We start from the raw sequence: 27,838 nt of genomic DNA on the forward strand, positions 1-27,838 counted from the left end.
GCGCCGCGGCCACAGTGCGCCACCGAGGCGTCCCCGGGGACCCTAGCACGCGGGAACGAACGTCTGCGCACACACACACGCGCGCGCACACACACACACACACACACGCGCGCGCGCGCGCACACACACACCCCAGAGCTCCATAGGGCTTGTCTCAGATAGTGGACATTCAGCCTTCCAGAACCTTCTATGGCCTGGCCCACTGAGGGGAGGGGCGGGTATTTGGCTCAGAAATGCCAGGAACTGGGGCGCCGGGAACTTAACCAGCAGCTCAGCTGCGAGAAGCTCCGGAGCAACCAGCCCCTTCCGGAGGACCCGGGGGCTCCCCGGCTCGCGGGAAGGTGCCCTTGGCAGCGGGGGCCGCCCCCAGGCTCCCCCCACCCACCTCTTCCTGCCCCCGACGGCATGGCTCAGCCTCCCTTCCCTTGACGCCCCCTCCCCAAATCCACCACGGGGCTCCAACGTCGTCCCTCCCTCCGCCTCCTTCCCGTCTCCCCAGCGGACACCCTGCACGGTGGTTTATTTACTTCACATTCGGTTGGGTTTTGGGGCCACACCCGGCGGGGCCCCGAGACTACATGGGGCGCTGCGTGCGGGTCAGACCGGCCCGCGGAGCCCTCCCCGCTCTCGCGCTCTCTCCAGCTCCTTTTTGAAAAACAACTTTGCTGTGTTCGCTTTGGGGGCCACCCCCGACAAGTGCTCAGGGCTCCCTCCCCAAGGGCATCAGGGATGAGGGGACCCTCCGGGATGCCGGGGAAGGAGCCCGAGTGGGCCCCCGAGCAAGTCAAACGCCCCCCTGCCGCGCACACTTGAACCACCGCTCCGGCCCTTAACTTACTTTTAAGTTTTTTTTTTTTTTTTTCTTTTTGGGTTACTCCTGGCTTTGCACTCAGGAATTACTCCTGGCTGTGCTCGGGGAACCCTATGGGATGCTGGGAATCGAACCCAGTCGGCCGCGTGCAAGGCAAACGCCCTCCCCGCTGTGCCATCGCTCCAGCCCCCTATTTTAAATTTTTTAATTAAAAAAAAAATAACAACCCAAAAACTTCGGGGGTGCTTGGGGCCATCCCCAGCGGTGCTCAGGGCCGCCTGGGAAAACCCCTCAATTTCTCAAACCGCTTTTCCTGCCCCGCCTGGAGCGCGCGGCCGGCGCTTCCCGCGCACCTCGTACGCCCCCCGCGCCCCCCCCTCCCACTCCCCGGCCCCGTGCCTCAGTTTCCTCCCGTGCTCTGGGGCCCGATCGCGGCCGGGGCGCACCTGCGGGGGCCGGCTCTGCATCCCGGCGGCCCGCGGGCGGGCGCGGCCCGGGGCGGGTCCCCGCGCGTCCCCGGGGAGGAGGAGGAGGAGGAGGAGGAGGAGGAGGAAGGAGGCGGCGGCCAGGGTCGCGCGGGCCCGACGTGTGCGCCTTCCCGGGCCCCGCGCGTCGGGCGGAGCCGGCCAGCCCCGGGGGCCGCGGCGGGGGGACCATGCCGCCGGGCGGCCCGTGACTGGACCATGGCCCGCTCGCTGGCCTGGCGCTGCTGCCCCTGGTGCCTGACGGACGACGAGAAGGCGGCGGCGCGCCTGGACCAGGAGATCAGCCGGCAGCTGCTGGAGCAGAAGCGGCGCGAGCGCGGCGAGCTCAAGCTCCTGCTGCTGGGTGAGTGGGCGGGGGGCCCCGCGCGCGCCCCTTCCCCGCCCCGGCCCGCGGGACCCCCGCCCGTCGGAGGGGAGCGGGCGTGGGGCGAGGGCTGCAGGCGCGCGGGGCGCCTGGAGCGCCCGGCCCGCCCGGCCCAGCCCGCCCGACCGGCTCCCCGCCGGGGCGTCAGGGGAAAGGAATGAGGTGCGGGGCGCGCCCGCCTTCCCGCCCACCCCTCCCCACCGCGGGGCCGAGGGTCCCTCGTCCCCCTCCCTTCCTCTCCCCTTTCTTTCCCTCGCCCCGTTTGGAAGGAGGGAGGATTTTTTTTTTTTTGCTTTTTTTTTGGGGGGGGGAGAGGGTCACACCTGGCGATGCTCAGGGGTTACTCCTGGCTCATTCGCTCAGGAATTACTCCTGGGGGTGCTCAGGGGACCCTATGGGATGCTGGGAATCGAACCTGAACCCGGGGTTGGCTGCGTGCAAGGCAAATGCCCTCCCTGCTGGGCTATTGCTCAGGCCCCAAAACAGCATGTTAAATATGAAAAAGGTGGTCTTGGCAGGGTGATAGAACAGCAGGGAGGGCGTTTGCCTGGCACACAGCCAGCCCAGGTTCAATCCCCAGGACCCTATAAGGTCTCCTGAGCTCTACTAGGACTGAGTGATGAGCACTGAGCCAGGAGTCAGCCCCAAGCACCACCAGCTGTGGTCCCCAAACAAGCACTGTAGCACTGTTGTTCCGTTGTTCATCGATTTGCTCGAGCGGGCACCAGTAATGTCTCCATTGTGAGACTTGTTGTTACTGTTTTTGGCATATCGAATACACCACGGGTAGCTTGCCAGACTCTGCTGTGTGGGTGGAATACTCTCGGTAGCTTGCTGGGCTCTCCGAGCGGGGCGGAGGAATTGAACCCGGGTCTGCCGCGTGCAAGGCAAATGCCTTACCTGCTGTGCTATCGCTCCAGTCCCCCCAAACGAAACAAAATAAAAATGGAAAAAAAGAGAGGGACCAGAGTGATCGTATACTGAGGAGGGCATTTGCTTTGCATGTGGCCAGGCTGGTTTCAATCCCCAGCATTCTATGGGGTCTTCAGAGCCCCTCCAGGAGTGAGCCCTGAGTACTGAACCAGGAGTCAGTCCTGAGCATTTAGCCAGGAGTCAGCCCTGAGCACTTGTCAGGTATGTTTCCCAAAATAGAATAACATAAAGGGCTGTATCAGCGGAACTCTTCAGACAATGGGCCAAGAAGGGTCCAAGCACATTGCCGCCACCGTCAGGGTGGACACCAGGATTTGTTTTCATGCAGCAGTAGAGGAAATCAATCAAATTATTGTCTGGCATGAGCCTGAGCTGGTTCTGGGGCGGTCAGACGATGGGGAAAGCGTTTGCCTTGCACACACCCCCAACCCGGGCTCAGTCCCCGGCACCCCGTAGGTGCTGACAGCGAGCCCCTCCAGGAGTGATCATTGAGCACAGAGCCAGGAGTCAGCCCTGAGCATCGCCAGGGTGTGACCCAAATTTTTTTTTTGAATGGAAAAAAAATTAGAAGGTTGTCACCTGGCACATGCCTCAGTTTCCCCCATGAAGCGCGCTCTCTAGCTCCTGAGCATCCGCAGAAAAAGCAGCACAGGGGCTGGAGCGATAGCACAGCGGGTAGGGCGTTTGCCTTGCACGCGGCCAACTCGGATTCGATTCCCAGCATCCCATAGGGTCCCCCGAGCACCGCCAGGGGTAATTCCTGAGTGCAGAGCCAGGAGTAACCCCTGAGCATCGCCGGGTGTGACCCAAAGAGCAAAAAAAAAAAAAAAAAAGAAAGAAAGAAAAAGCATCACATGACGGGGATTTCTGGTTTGGGGGCTCCTCTCTAGTAGTGAAGAAGGGGCCTCACACAAAGCCAGAATGGAACCCGGGACCCTTGTGTGCAGGGCGTATGTTCCTGCCCTTGGGGCATATGTTCCTGCCCTTGGGAGCCTACACGCCCCCCCAAGCCCTGGGCACTAACAGCCCATGTGTGTGACCCATAAGGGACCCGGACACTCTGCTTGACAGCTGCCTCTGCTGGGCTGTGTGGCTCTGGGGAAGGCACTGTCCCTCTCTCAGCCCAGCAATTTCTCAGGGCGGTCATTGAGAAGGCAGGGTGGCGGCTGGAGCCACAGCACAGCGGGGCGGTGCTCAGGGCTGACTCCGGGCTCTGTGCTCAGGGCTCCCTGCTGGGGGTGCTCAGGGCACCCTGTGGGATAACGAGGAGGATCAAACCTGGGTCAGCCGCCTGCAAGGGAAACTCCCTCCCCGCTGTGCTCGGGCCCGCCCCGCCTCACCCCTGCTCCACTCCAGATTCCTTGGTGCCTTAGCACTTGGGCCCCAGCGAGCTCCAGACCAGGGGGCAGTGACCTGCGCCCCTCCGCGCGCCCCTTCTCCCCCGCCCCCAGCTGCTGCCCTTGGGTGGACAGCGGGGTGGACAGGGCCGGGGACTCCAGAGGGCCCTCAGGGGCGCGCAGGCCGCACGCCCGCGCGCCCCGCTCCCCGCGGTCTCCCCTCCTCCCCTCCCGTTTCTTCTTTCGGAGCCGCCTCGGGACAGACCTTCCCGTTTTCTCCTGTTCCAGTTCCTTCTGGCCCGGAACCCTCGTGGCCAGGGAGGGAGCCTCGCCCCGGCTGCGGGAAGTTCTGCAGGGGGGAGGGGCGGGCTGTCTTCTGACCACGGCCACAAGGGGCGCTCGTGAGCTCGGAGCCAGGCACAGCCCTCCCCAGGACCCCCTCCCTCCACCCCACTCCCCCACAGGCCCACCTGGGACCTGGGGACAAAGTCCCTACTGGCCAGGCCCTGCTCCCTCCTCCTTCCTCTCCCTGTCCTTCCTTTGCAGCAGCTCCTGAAAGCCTCCCTTTCACACTACTGCTGCCTCACGTGCCTTTGCACGGCCTTCCCCTGCCCCCATATGCTGCTTCTCCCCCCATCCTGGCATCAGAGGTGCCTTCCCAGCCGACCTGAGGCCTCAGTCACACAACCGTGGGCTATGGTTCTTTCCTGAACACGTTTCTATTTCCTTCCTGAAAATGTCTCTGCCGGGCTGGAGCGGTAGTCCAGTGGGGAGCGCGTTTGCCTTGCACGCACCTGACCTGGGTTCGATCCCCGACATCCCATATGGGTCCCCCGAGCGCCGCCAGAAGTCATTCCTGAGCGCAGAGCCAGGAGTAAGGAAGAAGGAGAAGAAGAAGGAGAAGAAATAAAGAAAACGTCTCTAGCAGGGCCAGGCTTTCTCTGCCTGAGGTTATTCATGTGTTGGTTTTTCGGGGCCGACTCCGGCAGGGCTCAGTGGCGCCAGGGGTAGGACCTGCTTCTAGGAGTCGAGAACAGAACAGTTGGCGCCATGAGTAGCCCAGACCCGGGGGACGTCTGTTAGCTCACCCGTGCCTTCCGCTGGGACCCACATCCCACCCTCAGCCCAGATACCCCTGGAAAAGCCAGCCAGCCAGCCAGCCAGACAGACAGACAGCAGACTCTTGGCTTTGCAGTCAGCTTCCTCTTGCCCCCTTGCGCCCCAGGAAGTCGTGGCTGAGGCGGGGCGGGGGGCTGCCTTGCCTCAGCAAGAACTGGACCAGGGTTTCCCCGTGTGTGGAACTGGGTCAGCTTCTCAGAGCAAGCAAAGAGCCTTCTTTTTTTTTTTTTTTTTGCTTTTGGGTCACACCCAATGATGCACAGGGGTCACTCCTGGCTCATGCACTCAGGAATCTCCCCTGGCGGTGCTCAGGGGACCCTATGGGATGCTGGGATTCAAAGCCGGGTTGGCCGCGTGCAAGGCAAACGCCCTCCCTGCTGTGTTATCGCTCCAGCCCCTGCAAAGAGCTTTCTTTCTCCCTCCCTTTTTTTTGTGGGGGTGCGGGGGGAGGAGTGGTCACTCCTGATTCTGTGCTCAGGGATCCTTCCTGGGGTACCATCTGTGGTGCTGGGGGGTCCCGGCTAGGTCCACTCCATGCAAGGCAAACGCCTGCATCCTCTGTCTGCCAGAGAGCCTTTTATGTCATGGAGGGAGGGCCACACCTGGCGGTACTCAGGGCGGACTCCTGGCTCTGTGCTCAGGAATGACTCCTGGCGGTGCTCAGAGGGCCCTATGGGACACTGGGGATCGAACCTGGGTGGGCCGCGTGCAAGGCAAGCGCCCTTCCTGCTGTGCTATGGCTCCGGCCCCGAGGGACTTTTGAGCCCGCTCAGCCCTGTGACAAGGCCAACACCGTCAGCAGGAAACCCTGGGAGAAGAAAATGGGGGATCATGGGGCCGGCGCGATGGCACATAGGGGAGGGTGCTCGCCTCGCACACAGCCCACCCGGTTTAGATTCCTGAGCGCAGAGTAACCCCCGAGCCTTGGGGGCTGTGAAAACTAACTGCATGGGGCTGGAGAGATAATACAGCGGGGACAGGGACGGGGCTTGCCTCGCAGGAGTCAGCCCCGGGCGAGCATCGTCCAAATCACAAAACAAGCGGCTGGAGCAACAGCACAGCGGGGAGGGCGTTTGCCTTGCACGCGGCTGACCCGGGTTCGATTCCCAGCATCCCCTAGGGTCCCCGAGCACCGCCAGGAATCATTCCTGAGTGCAGAGTCAGGAGGAAGCCCTGAGCATCGCCGGGTGGGACCCAAAAAGCAAAAACAAACAAACAAAACCCACAAAACCCACAAAACAAATGTCTGAATAAATGCAGCAATGGGAAACCAGACGGGTCTGGCTGTGGGTGGAGGTTTGAGACCCTCTCCCCGCCCCCCCTGCCGCCCCTGCGTGGCTGCAGGTTCCCACCCTGCTGGTCCCGGCGTCAGCGCTGAGCTGTGTGTGTGTCGGTCCCCAGGCCCGGGCGAGAGCGGAAAGAGCACCTTCATCAAGCAGATGCGCATCATCCACGGCGCCGGCTACTCGGAGGAGGACCGTCGGGGCTTCCGGCCGCTGGTCTACCAGAACATCTTCGTGTGCATGCAGGCCCTGCTCGAGGCCCGAGAGCGGCTGTGCATCCCCTTCAGCAGGCTGCAGAGTGAAGTGAGGGTCGTGCGCGGTCCTGGGGCCCGATGTAGCAGTGGTACCCAGGCGCACGTGGTCATGTGCCGGGTGCAGGCAGGCATGGCCGTGGACATGTGTGCATTTCTAGAAGCGGGGGTGGGGGGTGTGTGAGAGGGGAAGTCAGTCACAGTGTGCTGGGCCTGAGGCACCTCTAGACAGTTCTGCCACCGCCTCCGTGCCCGCAGGAGGCACGAGGCTGCGGTGGTGGCACTGCCCGCCTCAAGCCACAAAGAGGCTGCCGCGGCTCTGCCCTTCTCAATCAACTCCCACGTCTGCGGTCTCGGCCTTCCTGGCCAACGGTGACTCTCTGGGGCACTACCCCCACCCACTTGGATGGATGCAGCTTTTCATGTGTTTGTGGCATGTAGGAAATACGGAAATCCTGAACTGACCATTAGGAATTCTTTTTTTTTTACTTTTTGGGTCACACCCGGCGATGCTCAGGGGTTCTTCCTGGCTCTGCACTCAGGAATGACTCCTGGTGTGCTTGGGGGGTCCTATGGGATGCCAGGGATTGAACCCGGGTCAGCTGCATGCAGGGCAAACACCTTTCCCGCTGTACTACCGCTTCGGCTTGGGAGTCCTTTTTTTTGTTTAAAAAAAAAATTTTTTTTTAAGCCCTTTCCCACAGAAAAGTTGGGTTTTCTTCCCACTGATTCTCAGTCAAGCAGGCAAATGTTGTCATGGGAGGGCCGACAGAGCTGGGGGTGACCGGGCCCTCGGGGGGGAGATTCGGGGCCACAGGCATCGACGCTCAGGTTGGGGCAGTGCCAGGGACCAGACCAGGGTTCGAGACGTGAAAGGCCAGTGTCCCGTGCGTTTGTTTTTCATTTGGGGGCCACACCCGGCTGTGTTCAGAACATGATCCTTGGTTCTGTGCTCAGGGGTCACTCCTGGCGGGGCTCAGGGCACCATCTGGGATGTCAGGGATCAAACCCGGGTCAGCCGTGGGTGAGGCAAGTGCCCTCCCCACCAAACAATCACTCCAGGCCTGGGTTTGAAATTTCTTTTTTTTGGTTACACTCGGTGATGCGCAGGGCTTCCTCCTCCTGGGTCCACACTCAGGAATTACTGCTCGAGGGACCGGATGGGGCGCTCGGGATCAAACTCAGGGTCAGCTGCTTGCAAGGCAAGCACCCTCCCAGCTGCACCATCTCTCTGGCCCCTGGACATTTCCTAATGTCACAGGCAGCAACCCTGAGCACGGAGCCAGGACTCTCTGAGCACTGCCGGGCACGGCCCCCAAACAGACAGACAATTGGCCGACGGGAGCGATAGCCCAGCGGGGAGGGCGTTTGCCTTGCACGCGGCCGACCTGGGTTCGATTCCCAGCATCCCATAGGGTCCCAGAGCACTGCCAGGGGTAATTGCTGAGTGCAGAGCCAGGAGGAACCCCTGTGTGTGGCCGGGTGTGACCCAAAAAGCAAGTAAATAAAATAAAATTAAAATTTAAAAAAAAAAACCAGCAACCAGAAAATTGGTCAAAGCTCACGAATTCGGCTTAGCCAAGGAACGCAGGCGCTGCTGTGCTTTCTTTTGGAATAAAGGGCCTCGCTAAAGTCCTTTGCCTGTCCCCTAGTTCACGGCTAGGCAGCGCTGGATTTTCTGCGGGGAACATTCCATCCCTGGACAGCGGCCGCGTCACGGACTCTCCCGGGCGCTGCTGTCTTTTCCCTGTCTTACTTCAACGGCCAGCGGCCGCCACCCAGTGCTCATGAGATGTGGAAATTTCTGGGGCCAAAGCGACGACACAGGGTGGGAGGATGCTTGCCTTGCACGCAGCTGACCAGGGTTCGACCCCCCCTCGCGCTGTAGGGTCCCCCGAACCCTCCAGAAGTGATCCTGGGGTGCAGAGCCAGGAGTCAGCCCTGAGCTGTGAGCAACAGGTGTGGCCCCCCCATTAGACAAACAAACAAACAAAAAAAAAAGAGGAAGAGCAATGGTGCTTGTCTTGCCCGCCCGTGTGACATTTGGGTCCTGGTGCAGGAGCCACCGCCAGGGCTGTCTGACCTCCGGGGATCACCCCTGGCGGTGCTCGCGGGGACGCCGTGTGACACGGGACTCGCACCCAGGCCGCCCCCCTGCACCCGGTGCCTTGCGCTGTCTCCCGGGTGCAGGGTGCGTGTTTGCTGTTTATTGTCAGACCGGGGAGCGTGTGTTCAGGCTGCGTGTCTGTTGGCCTCAGGCCCCTGGCTCAGACCTCGGGGCAGAAATTCCTTCTGAAAGACAAAGGCAGCTTCTCGCAGAGGGGGGCACAGAGCTGCCTCCTGTGGACATTGGCCCCCCGGTGGGCCGTGAGCTGTGTCTGCGAGGGTCTCTGTCCCGTCACCTGAGAGCACAGGGCCCAGGAGTGCCAGCAGGCATGGCTGGGACCACAGACCCAAAGAGAACTGTTTACTCGTCTACAAGTACCTCGGGGTGAAGAGTTAACCTCCAAAAGGCTGACTCCTTGCGCTGTGCTCAGGGCTGACTCCCAGCTCTGTGCTCACGGTTGACTCCCAGAACTGTGTTCAGGGATGACTCCCAGCCTTGTGCTCAGGGCTCACACCTGGTGATGCTCAAGAGACCCTATGGGATGCCAGGGACCGGATCTGGTCAGTCACGTGCAAAACCAGCTCTCTCCTCTCTGTGCTCGCTCCAGCCCCTTGGGGCCACTGTCTTCCTGCTGTGTTTCCAACCCTGCTTAATTGCCTCACAGAGAAGCCGTAGTGCTGGTCTGACTTGATGCAGGGGCGGGGGCAACGGGTCCGGGTCGGGACCCTGGACTATATTTTTTTGGCAGGGGAGGACACAGTTAGCAGTGCTCAGGGGTTACTCCTGGCTGGCTCTGGGGGCCGTATGGAGTGTTGGGGATCAAACTCAAGTCATCCGCGTGCAAGGCCAGCGCCCTCCCCACTGGGCTATGGCTCCAGTCTGCCCCCCCACCCCGTGAGTATTTGTGGGGGGCAGACTGGGCTATGGCTCCAGTCTGCCCCCCCCCGTGAGTATTTGTGGGGGGCAGGGATTGAATCCAGAGTCCCTCACGTGTCCTGTCACTGCGGCCCAGAGCTTACCCACGCCTCTTGCCAACATGCAGACAGTGGCCTCGGGGCACAGCGCGCGCGCACGCGTGTGTGTGTGTGTGTGTGTGTGTGTGCGCTGCCTTGCACACGGCTGACCCGGGTTCCATCCCCAACCCTTAGGGTCCCCTGGCACCCCCAGGAGTGATCCCTGAGCAGAGCCAGAGTCAGCCCTGAATAGTGCCAGGTGTAGGCGTCACCCCCCCCAAGAAAAGTTAGTGGGATTGGGGGCCGGATTTTACGTTCCCCCAGCACACGGGCGCACGCGCACGCATGGCCCGCGAGAGCTTCATGGGCATGCGGACCCGTCACACGCAAATGCTCACAAGCACACAGACTGTCCCCGGGGCACTCAGCGGCCCGCGTGGAGCGGCGGCACACGCCCACACTTGTGTACTGTCTGCGGGTGTGCGCATAGGCGCAGGTGCGCATGCGTGAGAACAGCGCTGCCTGCACACGCGTGCTGACATGTGAGTGAACTCGTGTGCACACGTGCACGCGAGCACACACACACACACACACACACAGAGCGCCACCCGCTATGTGGATGCACCCGCATCTGTGAATAGACACGGTCCCCCAGAAGCCCAGACTCTGGTATGTGGAAACCCAGAATTCATTCGCGCACAAACTCACGATTCACGCGCAAACTCAATTCACTCACAAACCCACAGTTCACGCGCAAACCCACAATTCACGTGCAAACCCACAATTCACGGGCAAACCCACAACTCACACACAAACCCACAATTCACGCACAGAGAGACCAGCATGCCCATGGATGGGGCACACACGTCCTCTGCCCGCGTGCAGGGGGTGCACAAGGACCCACGGCCGTGGGCGCGGCTGGCATCGGAGGACCTGCCAGGTGCCCTCTGAGCACCGCCGGGCCGAGCCCCGCCCGCGGCTGCTCTGACCCCGCCCCCCTCCGCAGCGCCACGCCAGCCTGGTCATGAGCCAGGACCCCTACAAGGTGACCAGCTTCGAGAGGCGCTTCGCCGTGGCCATGCAGTACCTGTGGAGGGATGCGGGCGTCCGCGCCTGCTACGAGCGCCGGCGGGAGTTCCACCTGCTGGACTCGGCCATCTAGTGAGTGTGGGCCTCGCCAGCCTCGGCGGGGGCTGACCCCAGGCCAGCCACAGGTCCGGGGACGGCAGGGGGGACGTGCACAGGAGGGCCTGGACTGGCCACTGGGGTGGCCGCCGGTGGAGGGAGGGAGGGCGGGCGTCACTCTCGGTGCCACTGATTCCAGGTGACTGTGTCCCTGGGGGTCCATGGTGGGCTGACAGTGGGGGGTAATGCCCAGCCCTGGGGAGGCTGCCCCTGAGCATCCTCTGCTGCTCCCAGGTCCCGGGATGCTCTCAAAGTAGTGCTCCTGGATCCCTGTTCCCCGCCCCGCCCCCGGCAGAGAGCTCTCTCCCTGGGGAGGGGCTCTGGGCAGCGAGGGCAAGTCTCAGGACTCTACTCCACAGCTATCTGTCGCACCTGGACCGCATCGCTGAGGAGAGCTACATCCCCACCGCACAGGACGTGCTCCGGAGTCGCATGCCCACCACTGGCATCAATGAATACTGCTTCTCCGTGCAGAAAACCAACCTCCGGTGAGCACGCGGCCTGGGCGCAGGGAGGGGTAGAGGAAGCAGGGGCCCTCAGGGCTGCCTGAAGAGGAGATGTTTGTGGAAGAGGGGGCACTGGGCTTAGGGTATTGCGGGATGAGTAGGAGTTTGCTGTGGGCAGTGTTTGAGGGATGTTTGGGAAGGAGGATACAGACTGTGATCGGGGCTCTGCCACAGGGCCTGCAAGCTCAGAGTGGACCCTGCAGAGTTGATGAGAGGCAGCAGTTGTTCGTCAGGAGGGTTGGTCAGGGCCAGGGAGGTGGGCACAGGGGTGGAAATGAGTGGGTGCTGCAAGAACGGTTTTGGATGTAGAGTGGGCAGGAACCAGAGAAGTTTGAATTAGAACAGTCAACGGGAAGGCCAAGTGCTCAGACAGCAGAGAAGGCACTTGCCTGGCACGTGGCTGACCCGGGTTTGATCCCCGGCGTCCCATATAGTCCCCCAAGCTCATCAGGAATAATTCCCGAGGGCAGAGCCTGGAGTAAGCCCTGAGCACTGCTGGGTGTGACCCAAAGGTTAAAAAAAAACAACAACAACAGGGGCTGGAGCAAGAGCACAGCGGGGAGGGCGTTTGCCTTGCACGTGGCCGACCCAGGTTCGATTCCCAGCATCCCATATGGTCACCCGACTACTGCCAGGAGTAATTCCTGAGTGCAGAGACAGGAGGAACCCCTGACATCGCTGGGTGTGACCCAAAAATAAATAAAAATAAATAAATAAATAAATAAACAACAACGCAAAAAATGGCAGTCGGGGCTGGCTCTGCAAACCTGGGTTCTCCCTTGAAAACATGCTCCTCTTGCTTTTCTCTGTTTCTTGGCTTTTTTCCACCCTGGAGAAGCCCAAGTTCTCTTTTGAGCACTTATTTGTTCTTTCTCTCCCCTCACACCTTTCTCTCTTTTTTTCTCCATTCCCTTCCCCTTCCCCTCCTCTTTCTTTCTCTTTATCTCTCCCTTCTTTCCTTCCTTCCTTCCTTCCTTCCTTCCTTCCTTCCTTCCTTCCTTCCTTCCTTCCTTCTTTCTTTCTTTCTTTCTTTCTTTCTTCCTTTCTTTCTTTTTCTTTCCTTCTTCCTTCCTTCCTTCCTTCCTTCCTTCCTTCCTTCCTTCCTTCCTTCCTTCCTTCCTTCCTTCCTTCCTTCCTTCCTTCCTTCCTTCCTTCCATCCTTCCTTTTTTTCTTTCTTTCTCTTTCTTTCTCCCTCTCTCCCTCTCTCTGTCTCCTTCCTTTTTTCCTTTCTTCCTTCCTTTCCTTCCCTTCCTTTCTGTTTTTCGGTTTTTGGGCTACACTCGGCGGTGCTCAGGACTTACTTCTGGCTCTGCATTTGGCTACACTCCCGGCAGAATCGGAGACTGATGTGAAGTGCTGAGATTGATGAGAGCCGTGTACACGCAAGGCAGACTCCATCACTCTGCTCCCGGCCTCTCACATCTCTCTAAGCAAGTTTCGCTCGATAAAAACTTGCTTCACAAAACAAGGAAAAAGATGACCGTGGGAAGAGGGACTACAGAGAGATAGTACAGGGGGCTGGAGCAATAGTAGAGCAGGTAGGGCGTTTGCCTTGCACGTCCTGAGTGCAGAGCCAGGAGTAACCCCTGAGCATCGCCGAGTGTGACCCAAAAAAGCAAAAAAAACAAAAACAAAAACAAAAAAACAAAGAGAGAGAGAGAGAGAGAGAGAGAGAGAGAGAGAGAGAGAGAGAGACAGTACAACAGGGAAGGCACTTGCCTCGCACGCAACTGACCTGGACTGAGTCCCCAGCACCCTATAGGGTCTCACAAGCCCCACCAGAAGTGAACACTTCAGGAGAGTGGGGTTCCCCTGCAAATGGGGCAGATGGGGGCAGACACCACAACGGATGCAGGGTGGGGGGCGGGCTCAGGCTGACGTCAGCTCTGGGGGGGCTGGTGCCAGATGAATCTGGGCAGCGCACGGTGCTGTTGAGGCCAAAGGAAAGAGGAAATACCAGATTAAAGCAACTTCATTTTTCTTTTTCTTTTCTTTTTGGGTCACACCTGGCGATGCACAGGGGTTACTCCTGGCTCTGGACTCAGGAATTACTCCTGGCGGTGCTCAGGGGACCATATGGGATGCTGGGAATCGAACTAGGGTTGGCTGCGTGCAAGGCAAACGCCCTCCCTGCTGTGCTATCGCTCCAGCCCTAAAGCAGCTTCTGACTTTGGGAGTTCCAGGGTCACCGGGGACCTCAGCAAAATCTCTGTCTGCGTCCCCGCGTCTTTAGGCAGAGCTGTGGCTGGCGCCTGCCTGGTGCCGGGGGTCAGGCCCCAGTGTTGAATTGTCCTGTCGCCGGACCCCACCCGGCAAACATGCTTTAAGCCTTGCAGGGTCCGTCCTAGGAAGGCTCCCGGCTGAGTTGTTTGCCGCGGGATCGTCTCCGCCTGACGGGAGTCCTGCAAAATCACGGGCTCTGCTTGGCGGGTGCTGATCACCCCCAAAGGCAGAGTGGAAGGTGGTGAATGTGGGGAAGAGTTGGAAAGATGGGGTGGGGGGCTACGGGAGTGAATGGGAGGGTAGATGCATAGGTGGATGGATGGGTGGGTGTATTGATGTATAGATGGATGGGTGGATGGATGAATGGATGGGTGGGTGGATGAATGGATAGGTAGATGGATGGATGGGTGGACAGGTGTATTGATGGAGGGATGGATGAGTGGGTGGATGGGTGGGTGGATGGATGGATGGATGGGTGAGTAGATGGATGGATAGATGGATGGGTGGATGACTGGTGGGTGGATGGATGGGTTGGTGGGTGAATGAGTGGAAGGATGGGTGGGTAGGTGGATGGGTGGATGAATGGATGGGTAGATGGACGGATGGGTGGATGGATGGGTTGGTGGGTGAATGAGTGGATGGATGGGTGGGTGAATGGGTGCATGGCTTGGTGGGTGGGTGGGTGGATGGAACAATTACAATGAATGATGGATGGATAAAGGCCAAGGAGTCAAAGTCAAGGTTGAGGAGATCTGAAGGCTGGTTTGAGCAGATGATGTAACCGGAAAACTTGAGTTTGCCAGGGGCCAAGAAGACCTGTCAGTCAGTCAGGGGTGTGAGGACTCAGAGTGAACAGTCGGGAGGGTGGGGGGTGTCACAGAGTGACTCCCAGCTGCTTCAGTCTCTGCCTGTCATTCTGCTGGGGGCCCAGGGGTGGGAGGACCCCACACTTGCCGTTGGCGCTGGTCAGGCCCTTCCCCTCGGAAGTTTCTGGGGCTGTTTCCCGCGACGGGGTGAGTAACGGTAGGTGCCGGCTGGGGAAATGATGCAGCTTCATTATCAGTGACCCACATTTCTCCAGAAGAGGGAACAGGAAGGCGAGAGGGTGCAGCTTTTGTTGTGGTGTGTCGGGGCAGGGCTGGCCCAACCCTGGCCACACACACAGTGTGAGTGACATCTGATCCTGGGCAGGGTGAGAACACAGCACGCTCAATTCCTTTCTTTCCTTTTGCTTTTTGGGTCACACCCGGCAATGCACAGGGGTTACTCCTGGCTCTGCACTCAGGAATCACTCCTGGCGGTGCTTAGGGGGCCCTATGGGATGATGGGAATCGAACCCGGGTTGGCCACGTGCAAGGCAAACGCCCTCCCCGCTGTGCTATTGCTCCAGCCCCGACACAGCACGCTCATTTCAAGGATGGGGGAACAATCCTTCAAGTCTCTTCCCAGCCACCTCTTCTTTACCCAGCCAGCACCAGAGCTGGTTCGGGGCATCACCCCCCAACACCCTGCCTCTACAGGGGGTAGAAATCAGACCCCCCACCCCGGGGAGTGGAGGGGCAGAAGTGCCCTCTCCTCCCGAGCTTCAGCCTTCTCATCTGTGCATTGGGCTTGCACATAACCCAGAACTGCGATGACCAGAGCGACAGGGAGAGCGTTTGGCTTGCAAGTGACCAATCTGGGTTCAATCCCCAGCATCCCAGAGGGTCCCCAGAGCACCACCTGGAATAAGTTCTGAGCACAGAGCCGGGAGTAAGCTCTGAGCATTGCTGTGTGCGGCCTCAAAAATCAACCAACGGGGGTTGGAGTAATAGCACAGCGTGTAGGGCATTTCCCTTGCACGCGGCGAACCCGGGTTTGAATACCAGCATCCCATATGGTTCCCTGAGCACCGCCAAGGGTAATTCTTGAGTGCAGAGCCAGGAGTAACCCCTGTGCATCACCGGGTGTGACCCAGAAAGCGAAAAAAAAAATCAACCAACCAACCAACCAAAAAAAAACAAAACCCAGCACCACATGCACACAGGCTGTACATCCAGCGGCTAGCGTCTGTCCTGACCACGTGACTGGGGGTGTGGGGGGGTTGTGCCCCGGGCAGGGGGTCCCGCTAAGGCCTAATCTCTCAAAGGGGCTGGTTCCCCTAGGATCGTGGATGTCGGAGGCCAGAAGTCGGAGCGCAAGAAGTGGATTCACTGCTTCGAGAACGTAATCGCCCTCATCTACCTGGCGTCGCTGAGTGAGTACGACCAGTGTCTGGAGGAGAATAACCAAGAGGTGAGGAGGCGCCTGGGGCTGCAGGGGTGCTACCCCTTGTCCTCTCGTGGTCATCCGGGACACAGGACCCCATTTCACTGCCGGGGAAAACAGACTTCGTGACTCCCCGGCGTCTCTGCCTCCATCCTCAGCCTTGAAAGCCCTCTTCCATGCTCCAGCTCCGGCTATTCAAGCGGCAGGGCAGGGATGCTGACCTCTGGTGGGCACGCACACGCACGCAGGGATAAGTGCAGGCACATGGACACGCGCACGCACAGTCACGCAGACGCATGTTGGCAGGGTTGCGCGCACACACGGACACGCGCACACATGAGCACCTATACGCATACTTCCGGGGACATGCGCACATGGACACGCGCTCGCAAGGCATGCATACACATGCTGACAGGAATGCACGCACGCACGGACATACGCACGCATGGGCACCTATATGCATGCTTCCAGGGACACGCATACACACGAACATGCAGTCATGCACACACATGCTGGCGGAGTTGCGTGCACACACGGACACGCGTTCACAAAGGCATTCACACATGCTGGTAGGAACGCGTGCACGTGGACACACGTATGCACACTCATGCTTGCAGGAACGCGCGCATGCACACATGGACATGCTCATACACAGGCATGCACACGCAGACTTGCAGGGATACATGCATGCATACTTGCAGGGACGCGCACGCAGGCAGGAACACTCATGCTGCAGATTCCCCCCATGCTTGCTCCGGTCTGGCAAATCCTGACGACCGCCGCCCTGCTCTCTTGCATTTATTTAGAAAGACCTCCTTCTGGCCGTTTTTTCTGGGTGACGTTTGCTTCCGGGCCGTCTGGGTCACTGAGAACCAGATGACCTCAATCTGACTCACAGTGGAGTGAATCCGAGGTGACGGTGGCACGCACGGTCTTGCTGGAACTAGGCCCCACAAGATGGCCCAATTTGCCTCTTCCATTTTCTGTTTTTTTTTTTTTTTTGCTTTATGGGTCACACCCGGCGATGCACAGGGGTTACTCCTGGCTCTGCACTCAGGAATCACCCCTAGCGGTGCTCAGAGGACCATATGGGATGCTAGGAATCAAACCCGGGTCGGCCGTGTGCAAGGCAAACACCCTCCCCGCTGTACTATTGCTCCAGCCCCCCATTTTCTGTTTAGTAAAAAAAAATTTAGACCACACTCAAGGTTTGGGGGACTGCGGGGTGCCAGGAAGGAACCTGCCGGGGCTCTCGAGTGCGAAGTCTGCACTTATCTCCCTGGCCCATTTTCTCTTTTGGTGTGATGCCCAGGGGTTAGTCGAGGTTCTGCGCTCAGGAATTACTCCTGGCAATGCCCAGGGGATCTTATGGGATGCCGGGGAGCGAACTCTGGTCTGCCGCATGCAAGGCAAACGCCCTACCTGCTGTACTGTCCCTCCGGCCCAGATTGCTGTCATTTGGGGAGTACTGGGGACCAGACAGACAAAGAGAGGAGCAAAGGATGAGGAGCTGATGTGATTTTTCAGCCCAGAATGTGAGCACCAGAGGCGGCTTGCTCCCCCGGCGGGCGTCCTGTCCTGCTCTAGCTCTGCTCCGTCTCCCAGAAGCAGCTGTCCTAGAGAAAGCCCCGTCACAGAGATGTTTGTCCCGGCCCGCTAAGGTCCTCCGTGTAAGAGTGGAGCTCGGTTAGATTACGACAATGTGACATCTGACCAAGGAACGTTGCTCTTCTGCTTCCTCACTACTGGCTCTCAGCAATAAATAGGCCCGTGGAGGACGGTCAGGGGTCCCCATCTCTGATGCTCTAAGCCCCCTCACCCCGTGCTTTTTTCTCTCTCATTCCTCTCTTTTCTTTTTTTAAATGTTTTTTTATTTTTATTCTTTTAATTTAATTTTATTATATTGAGTCACCGTGAGAAAAAAAATACAAAGTTTTCAGGTTTAAGTCTCAGTCACACAATGATTGAACCCCCATCCCTTCACCAGTGCACATGTTCCACCACCAAGAACCCCAATATACCCCCCTCCCACCCAACCCCCACCTAAGTAGCTAATGATCTTCATTTTATTCTCTATACATTGAATGCATTCAATATTTCAATAGAGAACTCATTATTATTGTTTGGAATTTTCGGGGCTGGAGTGATAGCACAGCGGGTAGGGCGTTTGCCTTGTACGCGGCCGACCCAGGTTTGAATCCCAGCATCCCATATGATCCCCTGAGCATGGCCAGGGGTAATTCCTGAGTGCATGAACCAGGAATGACCCCTGTGCATTGCCGGGTTTGACCAAAAAAGCAAATATATATAATATATATATATATATATATATTGTTTGGAATTTTCCCCCAACAATCAGGCCTGCTGAAAAGGCATCATTTAATAATTTCTTTTCATTGCTGAGAATGAAGATTCTATGAGCTCACACTGCCGCAACAGCGGCTGCGCGGTTTTGGATTTCTGATATTTTAGTTCAGTTCACAGTCTAGATGCATGCCTGTAAGAAGCTGCTCTGGGTGCCAAAATGGGTTAGAAGGCCTCTTGGAATAGTCTTTACGAGCAGAGGGTCTCTCATTCCTCTTTTCTTAATCCTCACACGTGCCTGTTTACCCATGGCCGGCCCCCCAAAGGGGGTGTTCACTGGAAGGGGGGTGTCCAAGTCACAGTCCAGAGGCCTTACGGTGTCAGGAATAACCTGGGCCAACACCCACTTGGTGGCTGGTGGCCTCAGCACTTGGGGCCAGAGGGAAGGGGCAGGTGCAGGACCTAGAACCAGAGTTCTGCTGCGCACCGGTGTCCTAACCCCTTCACTATCTCATCGCCCATGACTGTGGTTCCTTTTTGTTTTTAATTTTTTTTATTTTTTTGCTCATGCCCAGCGATGCACAGGGGTTACACCTGGCTATGTGCTCAGAAATTACTCCTGGCGGTGCTCAGGGGACCATATGGGATGCTGGGAATCGAACCTGGGTCACCGCGTGCAAGACAAAAGCCCTTCCTACACGCTGTGCTATTGCTCCAGCCCCGACTGCGGTTCCTTAAGAACGGACCAGGGAGGAGCCAGAGCAATACTGCAGCGGGTAGGGCACTTCCCTTGCACGCAGTGACCCGGGTTAAATTCCTGGAATCCCATAGGATCCCCCAGTACCGCCAGGAGTCATTCCTGAGTGCAGAGCCAGGTGTGACCCAAAAGCCAAAATAAAAAAAAAATTTTAAAAGGCACCAATCCTTGGATCGGGGGTCACCCAAGGCAGCATGACTTTTTTAACTCAGGCACCGATTTCCCGGTAAGGCCACATTCCCAAGTTCCAGGCAGACAAGACTTCTTGGGGAGCGGGGTGCAACCAAGAGCTGCCAAACCAGCTTAGCTGCACACAGCGCCCCACTCCCCGCGGGGCAGGACGGTGGCTCCCGTCGGGGGCGGGGGGCGGCCAGCGGCAGCAGTGCCTGTGTCCACCCCCAGAACCGGATGAAGGAGAGTCTGGCCCTCTTCGGCACCATCCTGGAGCTGCCCTGGTTCAAGAGCACGTCGGTCATCCTCTTCCTCAACAAAACCGACATCCTGGAGGAGAAGATCCCCACCTCGCACCTCGCCACCTACTTCCCCAGTTTCCAGGGTGAGTGCTTCGAGAACATTCCAGGCCCTTCCAGACCCCACCTGGACTCCATGGAGTCTCCTAGATGGCCCCACCCGCCGTAACGCCAGACCCTCCCACAGCGCGGCAGTCCTGCTTCTCTGTCTCCTATTGTAAATCGAGGAGGCGAGGGCAGAAGGTGTTAGAGGGAACTCTCGCGATACCACACATAGACCCTCGCGAGACCAAGGTCACAGGTTTTCTCAAGAACCTCTCATGGACTCTCGCGAGACCCACACTGTAGGCTCTCGAGAGACCCACGTGCAGACGAGCGAAGCTCCACTTCTGGACGCTCATGAGAGTCTCGCGAGACCCACTTGCAGACTCTCGCGAGCCCCACACTTGCAGTAGCGAGCACCACTTCTGCAGTCCCGCGAGATCCACGCCATAGAATCTCACGAGAGCCCCATTATAGATTCTCGTGAGACCCAGGCGGGTCTTCTGAGTGGGCTCCGCGGGGGGCAACTTTTTTACCCCGACAGCCACTGGGCAGCGTCGGCCTAGATTTAGGAGCTTTTCTTGTTCTGATAGTTTCCCATCCTGTCTTTTATGCCTAATCAGATGGTCTTTTGAAAACACAGAGGCTGGGGAGATGGGCCCCCCAAAGATGGGGCGATGGCCCCCCAAAGATGGGGCGATGACATGACCCCCCAAAATGGGTCGATGACCCCCCAAAGATGGGGCGATGACTCCCCAAAGATTCCCCCATCCGCGCGGTCCCTGGGCACCCTTTGGAGCAACCCAGAAACAAAGCAAAGGCTTTGGGGAGCAGAGAGAAGGTCCAGGGCGTGCACGGATCCCAGCACCCCTTCTTGGTTTCCCTGAGCTCCCCCCAGAGCCCCCCGAGCGCAGGGCTTGGAGGAAGCAGCCCTGAGCAGCTCTGGGTGTGTCCCCAAACCCCAATTATTCCGTGACTGATGTCGGAGCCGCCTGGTTCCATGTTTGCACGATGGGCTTGTGGCTGACAGGGCGTGTCGTGGGCAGGCTGATCTCATGCTCAGTGCCTGCAGGCGGGCAAACGTTGGTGGGCCCGAGTCTTCCGTGCAGGCCCGGGAACAAAGGGCCTGGGTCCTCTGGCCCCTCTCGGCACTGCCCCGCGTCACTCGGTGACTTGTGTTCAGTGAGGGGCGGCGTGGATGACAGTCTCTCCCCGGCCCCTCCCGTCCACCTGTGCTTGTCTTACTCAAGCCGTCCAGCTGCGTGCCCTGACATGCGCGGACGCTCGCACCACCAGGACGCATCTTTCAGCGAGTGTCTGAGTCACTCCTGGACACGTGATGATTTGGTCCGGGCGCTGATCCCAGCGAGGTGCTGCAGATGGCTAGGGGGTGCGGGGCTAGAAGCTGGGCCCCCGCGTCTCAGCACATGGAAGCACCTCTGCGGCCCGCTGCCTTGTGTCCCTTACAGAAGGCCTGTGAGGGGACCCCGGGGCGGAAAGGAGGCATTACCACCTCCTCCAGGGGATCCTGGTGAAGGGGAGAGGCAAGGAAGTATACCTCCACTCTCCTATTGCCCAACCAAGACAGCCCCCCCAAAGTTAAGGGTATAAGTCAGTCCTTTATCGTTGATCATCTTTGTGGGTGCAGAATTTGCGGAGAGTTGGGGGGAGGGTGGCTTATCATTGATCCCTGATCATCAGGTGGGGTGGTGGATGGAGCAAGATGGCTCCAGGCATCTGTCAACTCAGTGCTCCTGGGCATCCCTCGTCCTCCCCTTACTCCTCCCCCCCCACTCCCTCTCATCCTCCCGCCCCTCCTCAGCTTCCTCTCCCCTCCCCCTCCTCCCCTCCTCCTCTCCTCCTCCAACTTCTCCCTCTCCTCCTGCCCCACTTTCTCCTCTCCCTCTTCCCTCCTTTCTGCTCTTCCCTTCTTTAACAATTTTTAGATTTTGATTGAAGTGCCATGATTTCCAAAGCTATTGACAGTTAAGTTTTTTTTTTTTTTTTTTTTTTTTGCTTTTTTTTGGGTCACACCTGGCAATACACAGGGGTTACTCCTGGCTCTGCACTCAGGAATTACCCCTGGCCATGCTCAGGGGACCATATGGGATGCTGGGATTTGAACCCGGGTCGGCCGCGTGCAAGGCAAACGCCCTACCCGCTGTGCTATCTCTCCAGCCCCGACAGTTAAGTTTTTGACGCACCACGTTCCAGCACCCATCCACCATCAGTTATTCCCAGGTTCCCTCCCACAGCCCCGCCCCTCAAAAATGTTAAAGGTCACTCCAGTACTGTTTGACCAAGTGAAGAACGTCAGGCATCTAAGCGAAAGGAAACCAGACGCTGCTACATTGTAGCCCGTTCATTTCTTCTTGTTCTCTGCTGGCATCATTCCGTCTTGTCTCTCCAAAGCTTTATCTTTCTGCACCTCCACCTCCTGTTCTCCTGGCCTAGAATCTTTTATCTTTGCAACAGTTCTAAACAGGAAAGTGTCATGTGATATGCAGGTCCATACCAAGCATGCGTCCATCTCCCAGGATGCATCTGGCCCCCTCTGCTCCTCCCTCCTCCTCCTCCTCCCCCCTTCTCCCACTTCCTCCACTCCTCCCCATCCCCTTCCAACTTCTCCCCATTGCCTCCCTCCTCCTTGATCCTCTCCCTCCCCTTCCCTCTCACCCTCCTGCCTCTAAAGTCTTCTTGTAGGGGTGCCTTCCCAAGACTCAGGCTTCTCCCCAGAGTGGTCAGACTTCCGGCCACAGGGCGGTCTGCTTCTGAGCCAACCACAGCCGCCTAATTGATCAAACAAAATCTCCCTTGGCGGGAGGTAAAGAGACTCTGAGTTCTGAGGGCGACTTCCCGGGAGGAGGAAGTGATGGTTCCCTCTTGGCTTTGGTTCCGTGACTCTGGTGACATGTGGTAATCCTCCTGGGAACTGGAAACAGCAGAGGTTTATTCCCTCCCCACTCAGGACGCCAGAAAGCTGGGGGTTTGTTTTTGTTATTTTGTGAGGAGTGGAGCGCACCCGGCAATGCTCATAGTTAACTTCTCACTCTGGACTTCAAGGGTCACTCCTGGCGGGCTCAGGGGGCCCTATGGGGTGCTGGGGATCGAACCTGTATCAGCCACATACATGGCAAACACCCCGCCTGCTATACTGTCTCTTTAGTCCCAGGGAAGCCAGAAATGTAAAATTAAGGCGTCGGGTACTGGGTCTAGGGAAGGTCTGTTCCTGGCCTCACTGCCGGCTTCTGGAAGAAGCTAGACAGAAATCATCTGAAGAAGTTCAGTGGGGAAGGAGGGTCAACCCGGGTATGATCCTGGCATCCCATATGGTCCCCGAGCCTACCAGAAATGGTTCCTGTGTGCAGTCAGGAGTAATCTGAAACGTAGCTGGGTGTGACCCAAATGCAAAACAAAACAAAAAAGTCCTTAGAAATCCTTGACTTCAATGCATTGTTCAAGGATCTGCCTCCGTTTTCATGTGATCATCTTCTCTGTCTGAGCGCCCGCTCTCTCACTCTCTCTCTCTCTCTGCACCCCCCCCCTTCTTTTAAGATTTGTTGCTTTTGGGGGGGCACATTCAGCAATGCTCAAGAATTACGACTGACTTAGCACACAGGAATTACTTCTGGAAATGCTCAGGGGATCCCCCATTTAGGGATGCCGAGGATCGAACTCCTGGGAAAGCTGCAAGCAAGGCAAGCATCCGCTCCAGCTATCTCTTGAATCCAGCTCTGCCCAGAGTTTCAGGGCAGAATCCCATTGGTTCATTCCGGTCACATGGAAGTTTAGTTTGGGACACTCATTGGTTGGTCAGGGTCATATGACCAGAGACGTACAAGATGTCGCCATTCTGCAGCCCGCGAGGCGCGCGGATCCTGGGGCTTTGAGGTTGCTCTTGACGGGAGGAAGGGGTTCGCCTGGGCAGGGACGCTTCCCTGCCGCGGTTGGAGCCCGGCATCCTGACTGCCGCCCCCCCTTGCCCCCCCCAGGCCCGAGGCGGGACGTTGAGGCCGCCAAGAGCTTCATCCTGGACATGTACACCCGCATGTACGCGGGCTGCGCCGACGCCGACGGGGACCGGAAGAGCGCGCGCTCCCGCCGCCTCTTCAGCCACTACACGTGCGCCACGGACACGCAGAACATCCGCAAGGTCTTCAAGGACGTGCGGGACTCCGTGCTGGCCCGCTATCTGGACGAGATCAACCTGCTCTGACCCGGGACCCCAGACCCCTGCCCCCATCAATACGGGACCCGCAAGCACGGGCACTGCCCCGTGCTCCTGGTGCTGCCTGGTGGCCACTGAGAGCAACCAGGGAGTCCAGGGAGCAGATCGCTGCCCTCTGCCTTCTCCACGTCCCGGGTGGTCGGCTCTTGACTCAGTTTCCCTCTCTGTAAAGAGGGTGTGCAGTTAACCCTCCCGGAGGCCAGGGTGGCAGAAAAGGTGACCAGAATTCAAAAACTTGAGAAATACCTCCTGGGCAGGGTCTCGGGTGATGCAGCAGACTGCCCAGGAGGGGGGCGTGGCCCTTCAGGATCGCGGGCTCGGGAGCCCCCTAGCGGCGCGGTGGCGGCATGGTCCCACCTCCGGTCTGGGCCACACCCACTTCCCTTTTCTGCGTAGGGGAACAGGGAAGAAGCCTTGGGGACCCATCAGGCCTGTCCAGAGTCTCGTGACTCCAATTTTGTCTTGCTTGAGTCCGCACGAGGGAAATCGAGGAGGGGGCCAGGCAGGCGTGTGCCGTCTACAGCCTTCTGGATTTATTACCTCCTCTTCCCGGCCCTCACTGTGGGCTGGACTTTAAAGATGCAAGGCTGAAGCTCTGTCTCTTTCTGGCACGGGCTTTTGTTAGGCCCCTGTGTAGGTCCCCGTCATCGGGGAAGTGGAGTTAACCGGTCTGCCTAGGCCCAGGGCGGGGGCACGTCTGAACCCACCCTGTGGCCACCCCACTTCCAAACTGCAATGCCAACCATCCCCCAATTTCTGTACAACCCCGAGTTTACAGATGAGGAAACAGATGGAGAAATGAAAGATTTTGCTTGTCTCTTTGGGGTGGGGGGGCTCACCTGGCGATGTTCAGCGGTTACTCCTGGCTCTGCATTCAGGAATCACTGCTGGCAGTGCTTGGGAGCCTATGGGATGCTGGGGATTAAACGTGGGTGGATTGTGTGCAAGGCAAGTGCCCTCTCTGTTGTACTATCCCTGGGCCCTGAAAATCTGAGTCTGACACATACTCAAGAGTTGACACAGTCAAGAATTCTGTGCACTGAGTATGTTTTAAAAAATCTCCCCCCAAATAATGCTGCCTTTTGGTCTGAATTTTGAGGTGCCCCATGTTGGGTACCAGTTGTCTTGAGTCACCATCCCGTGGTGACCGGGGTCCACTGGTTCGTTCAGGGCCAATGACTGTCTCCACATCCGATGGACAAATGAACAGATCCACAGGCTGGTAGCAGTGACACTTTATTCAAATCTCCCAGCAGCATTATAGAGAAATCGTGAAGGGTTGGGGGCAGGAATTACATATAGGTGTGGCTGAACATTAACACAAACAATGAGCAAATGTAAAGCCCTCCTGCAGGGGGAATCCTTGGAGATTCACCTAAGGATGGGATTCCATCTAGGGGCTCCAAGACTCTAGATTTCTTCTAGGAGATCTGCCCAAGGGCGGGACACCATCTAAGGGCATATTGCTTTCTCCTTTCCTTTACTGGTAATCCATTTAAATAATCATTAAATTTACTTCTAAATAATATTTCTAGTTATTTTGTATAAACACAGTAAGAGAGATAGTCTTTTATCTGTACCCTAGATTAAACTTAAAATGGTTTCTCTGGACTCATTGTAAAGGGTTGCTTTTCCTGGGGACATCTCGCTATATTTCCCAGCTATAGTCCTCAGACCAGGTGAGTTTGTCCTAACTCCAATAGGGTCCTTATTCAATTATTTTTTTGGGGGTGATGTCAGAGTTTGTTCCATGACCATGCTATTAACTTATACTTCTTATGGCACGTTAGGCAGTCCCAGGTCAAAGGTAGGGTAGCTTACGGCTTGCCCCAGGTCCATCCAACCTCTTGGTGGGAAGTAAGGTCCAGCTAAGGACAACTGAGGCTTAAGTCAAGTAAATATGACAGATGCCCAGGAGTCAAAATTCAGAGTCAGTTAACGCCCATATTACAAAATCAAAGCACTAACTGTCTTCCTGTGTTCAGACAAAAAGGACATTGCTCTAAAATTAAAATATGCATAGGACAGAAAGGAAAGAGAAAAGTACTATTTCACTTACACAAAATCCAGAGCCATCAGAAGGTTTGATTTACGAGTTACCATGTTTGATATGAAGATATTTGTGACCAACCGGGAAAGAAGAACACAAAGGAGAGGTTAAAGATAAACACAGAGAACTGGGAGTGCCCCGATGGAATTGGATGTGCCTTGGGAGCACTGTGGTGGGTGTAACTCAATTAACCTAAGCTCCCTGCTGAGGAGAAAGGACAACCCAATGTTAAGCCTAAAATGCTTGGAACTATAATTCAACACTTTTTGTTTCATGCTGTTATTGTTTTTGGCTTTGGGGCCACACCTGGTGGTGCTCAGGACTTAGTCCTGGCTCTGCACTCAGGGATCACTCCTGGCAGTGCTCAGGGGACCCTACGGGATGCCAGGGATAGAACCTGGGCTGGCCGTGTGCAAGGCAAGCGCCCTCCCTGCTGGACTGTCGCTCTGGCCCATTTGACCCGCTTGTATCAACCCTCCCTCCATCGGAGCCAGTTTGAAGTTTGCTTGTGGGCTGGTTGTTGTTACACATCTTCAGGCAGAACTTCTCAGAGGCCAGGAGGGGCCATTTCCTTTGCTTCGTGTCTGTGTGTGTGTGTGTGGGGGGTGGTCACACCCTGTAGTGCTTAAGTGTTACTTCTGGCTCGGCACTCAGGGATCACGCCTAGTGGTGCTCGGGGGCACTATAGGGAGTTGGGAATCGAACCCAGGCCAGCTGCATGCAAGCGCCCTCCCCTCTGTACTATCGCTCCTGTCCCCCAGAGCAAAACTTTTTAGCAGTAGCATGCTTTCATAAAGTTTTCCCCTGCTGGGTAATTGGTTGCCCAGAACTAAGGACCCAGACAGGAAAGAGGGGAGAAAGGTCAGGTTCTTGCCCGCATTTGGCAGTTTTCAGATGAGTTAGTTCCCCAAACTACAGTCAAGAGGTTGCCGCCACCCCATTGATTGTGACTTTTACACAATGGAGTGTTTCTTTCTGACCAGCAAAATCTCTTTGACCGCTAACCCCTTTGCCAATGGCCCAACAGTCCCCTGTGGCCAAATCCTGGAACCCTAGAATGCTCAGGGCCCGCCCTCCTTGTAGCTTCCCACCCTGCCCTGGGCCAACTAGCCCCTGGTTCCTGCTAAGCAGGATCTCACCACAAGTGAAGAAATCCATCTTTTCTTCATCTCTCCTTCTATTTTGAAAACATTTCAGACCTACAGAAATTGCAAAACTGCTTACAATGAGCTCCTATCAATCCTTCATCTAAGTCTGGGGTCAGCAAACTAGTTGCTCCAAGCCTATGTTTTTGTCAATAAAGTTTTATTGGTACATGGCTATACCCATATTTACATACCCTCCCACGGTTCCACTCCCTCCTCTAAAACCTGCTAGCCTCAATAAAGTTTTATTGGCACCCAGCCAAGCCCACTCATTTGCCTGGTGAGCTGGACATCTCAATAAAGCTCTATTGGTACAAGTCATGTGCGCTTATTTACATATTGTGCCAGGTGGCCTGATTTTGTCAACAAAATTTATTGGCACGTGGTCTTTATCTCTTCTCCAGGTGGCTTTTGACTCCTTGATGGGAACCCCGCCCTCTACTGAGCACTGTCAAACTTGTGCAAAATTCACAGCTAGTTGGGTAGGACACACACACACACACACACACACACACACACACACACACACACCAGCTTGTTTCAGCTGTCTGCAGCCCTCAGGTGGATCAGGCAGCCCCCAAAACTATTTGGAGACATGCATGGCTGTGTTTGCTTTGATTCTTTGATGACAGTCTCAGCGCCACCCAGAAACCCCGGACTTGAAAGCGCTGAGCTGTTTCTTCCATCCCCAGACCGCGGGCGTGCACCGCAGCGGCGGGCGGGCTCGCGTGCTCGGTGTCTGGCTGACTCCGTCTTTCATCGAACCTGCGGTTTGTACTTTTATGTTTTTTGGGGGGGTTTTGTTTTTAAATTTCAACCCTCTCCCCTTTGTGCTGCGGTGGTCAGCATCAAGGTTCCCACGCCCGCCTGGCTGCTGTGCTCGCAGTTTTCGCCGAGGTGCTTGCAGGGGTCACACAGCGGGCTGCCGTGCTCCCCCGAGTTTGCCTTTTTCCCTTCAGGGACGATGCTTGCACAGGAGCCAGCTAAGAGCACCCTCTTAGTTGAGGCAGAGAAGTTATGGGTGTGGGGCCTGAGCA

General features: G+C 57.2%; 1 protein-coding gene across 1 annotated transcript; it reads left to right on the forward strand.

Annotated features, from left to right (window-relative positions):
* Positions 1-1,392: 1,392 nt before the first annotated feature.
* On the forward strand, positions 1,393-27,084 carry GNA15 (G protein subunit alpha 15). The gene is made up of 7 exons (XM_055127402.1): positions 1,393-1,639; positions 6,451-6,635; positions 10,650-10,804; positions 11,188-11,316; positions 15,703-15,832; positions 19,269-19,422; positions 23,371-27,084. The coding sequence occupies exons 1-7, from the start codon at positions 1,495-1,497 to the stop codon at positions 23,592-23,594; spliced, it is 1,122 nt and encodes a 373-aa protein (XP_054983377.1). The 5' UTR covers positions 1,393-1,494; the 3' UTR covers positions 23,595-27,084.
* The last annotated feature ends 754 nt before the right edge of the window (positions 27,085-27,838 follow it).

This window comes from Sorex araneus, chromosome 2, assembly GCF_027595985.1.
Source record: "Sorex araneus isolate mSorAra2 chromosome 2, mSorAra2.pri, whole genome shotgun sequence".
NCBI lineage: Eukaryota > Metazoa > Chordata > Mammalia > Eulipotyphla > Soricidae > Sorex > Sorex araneus.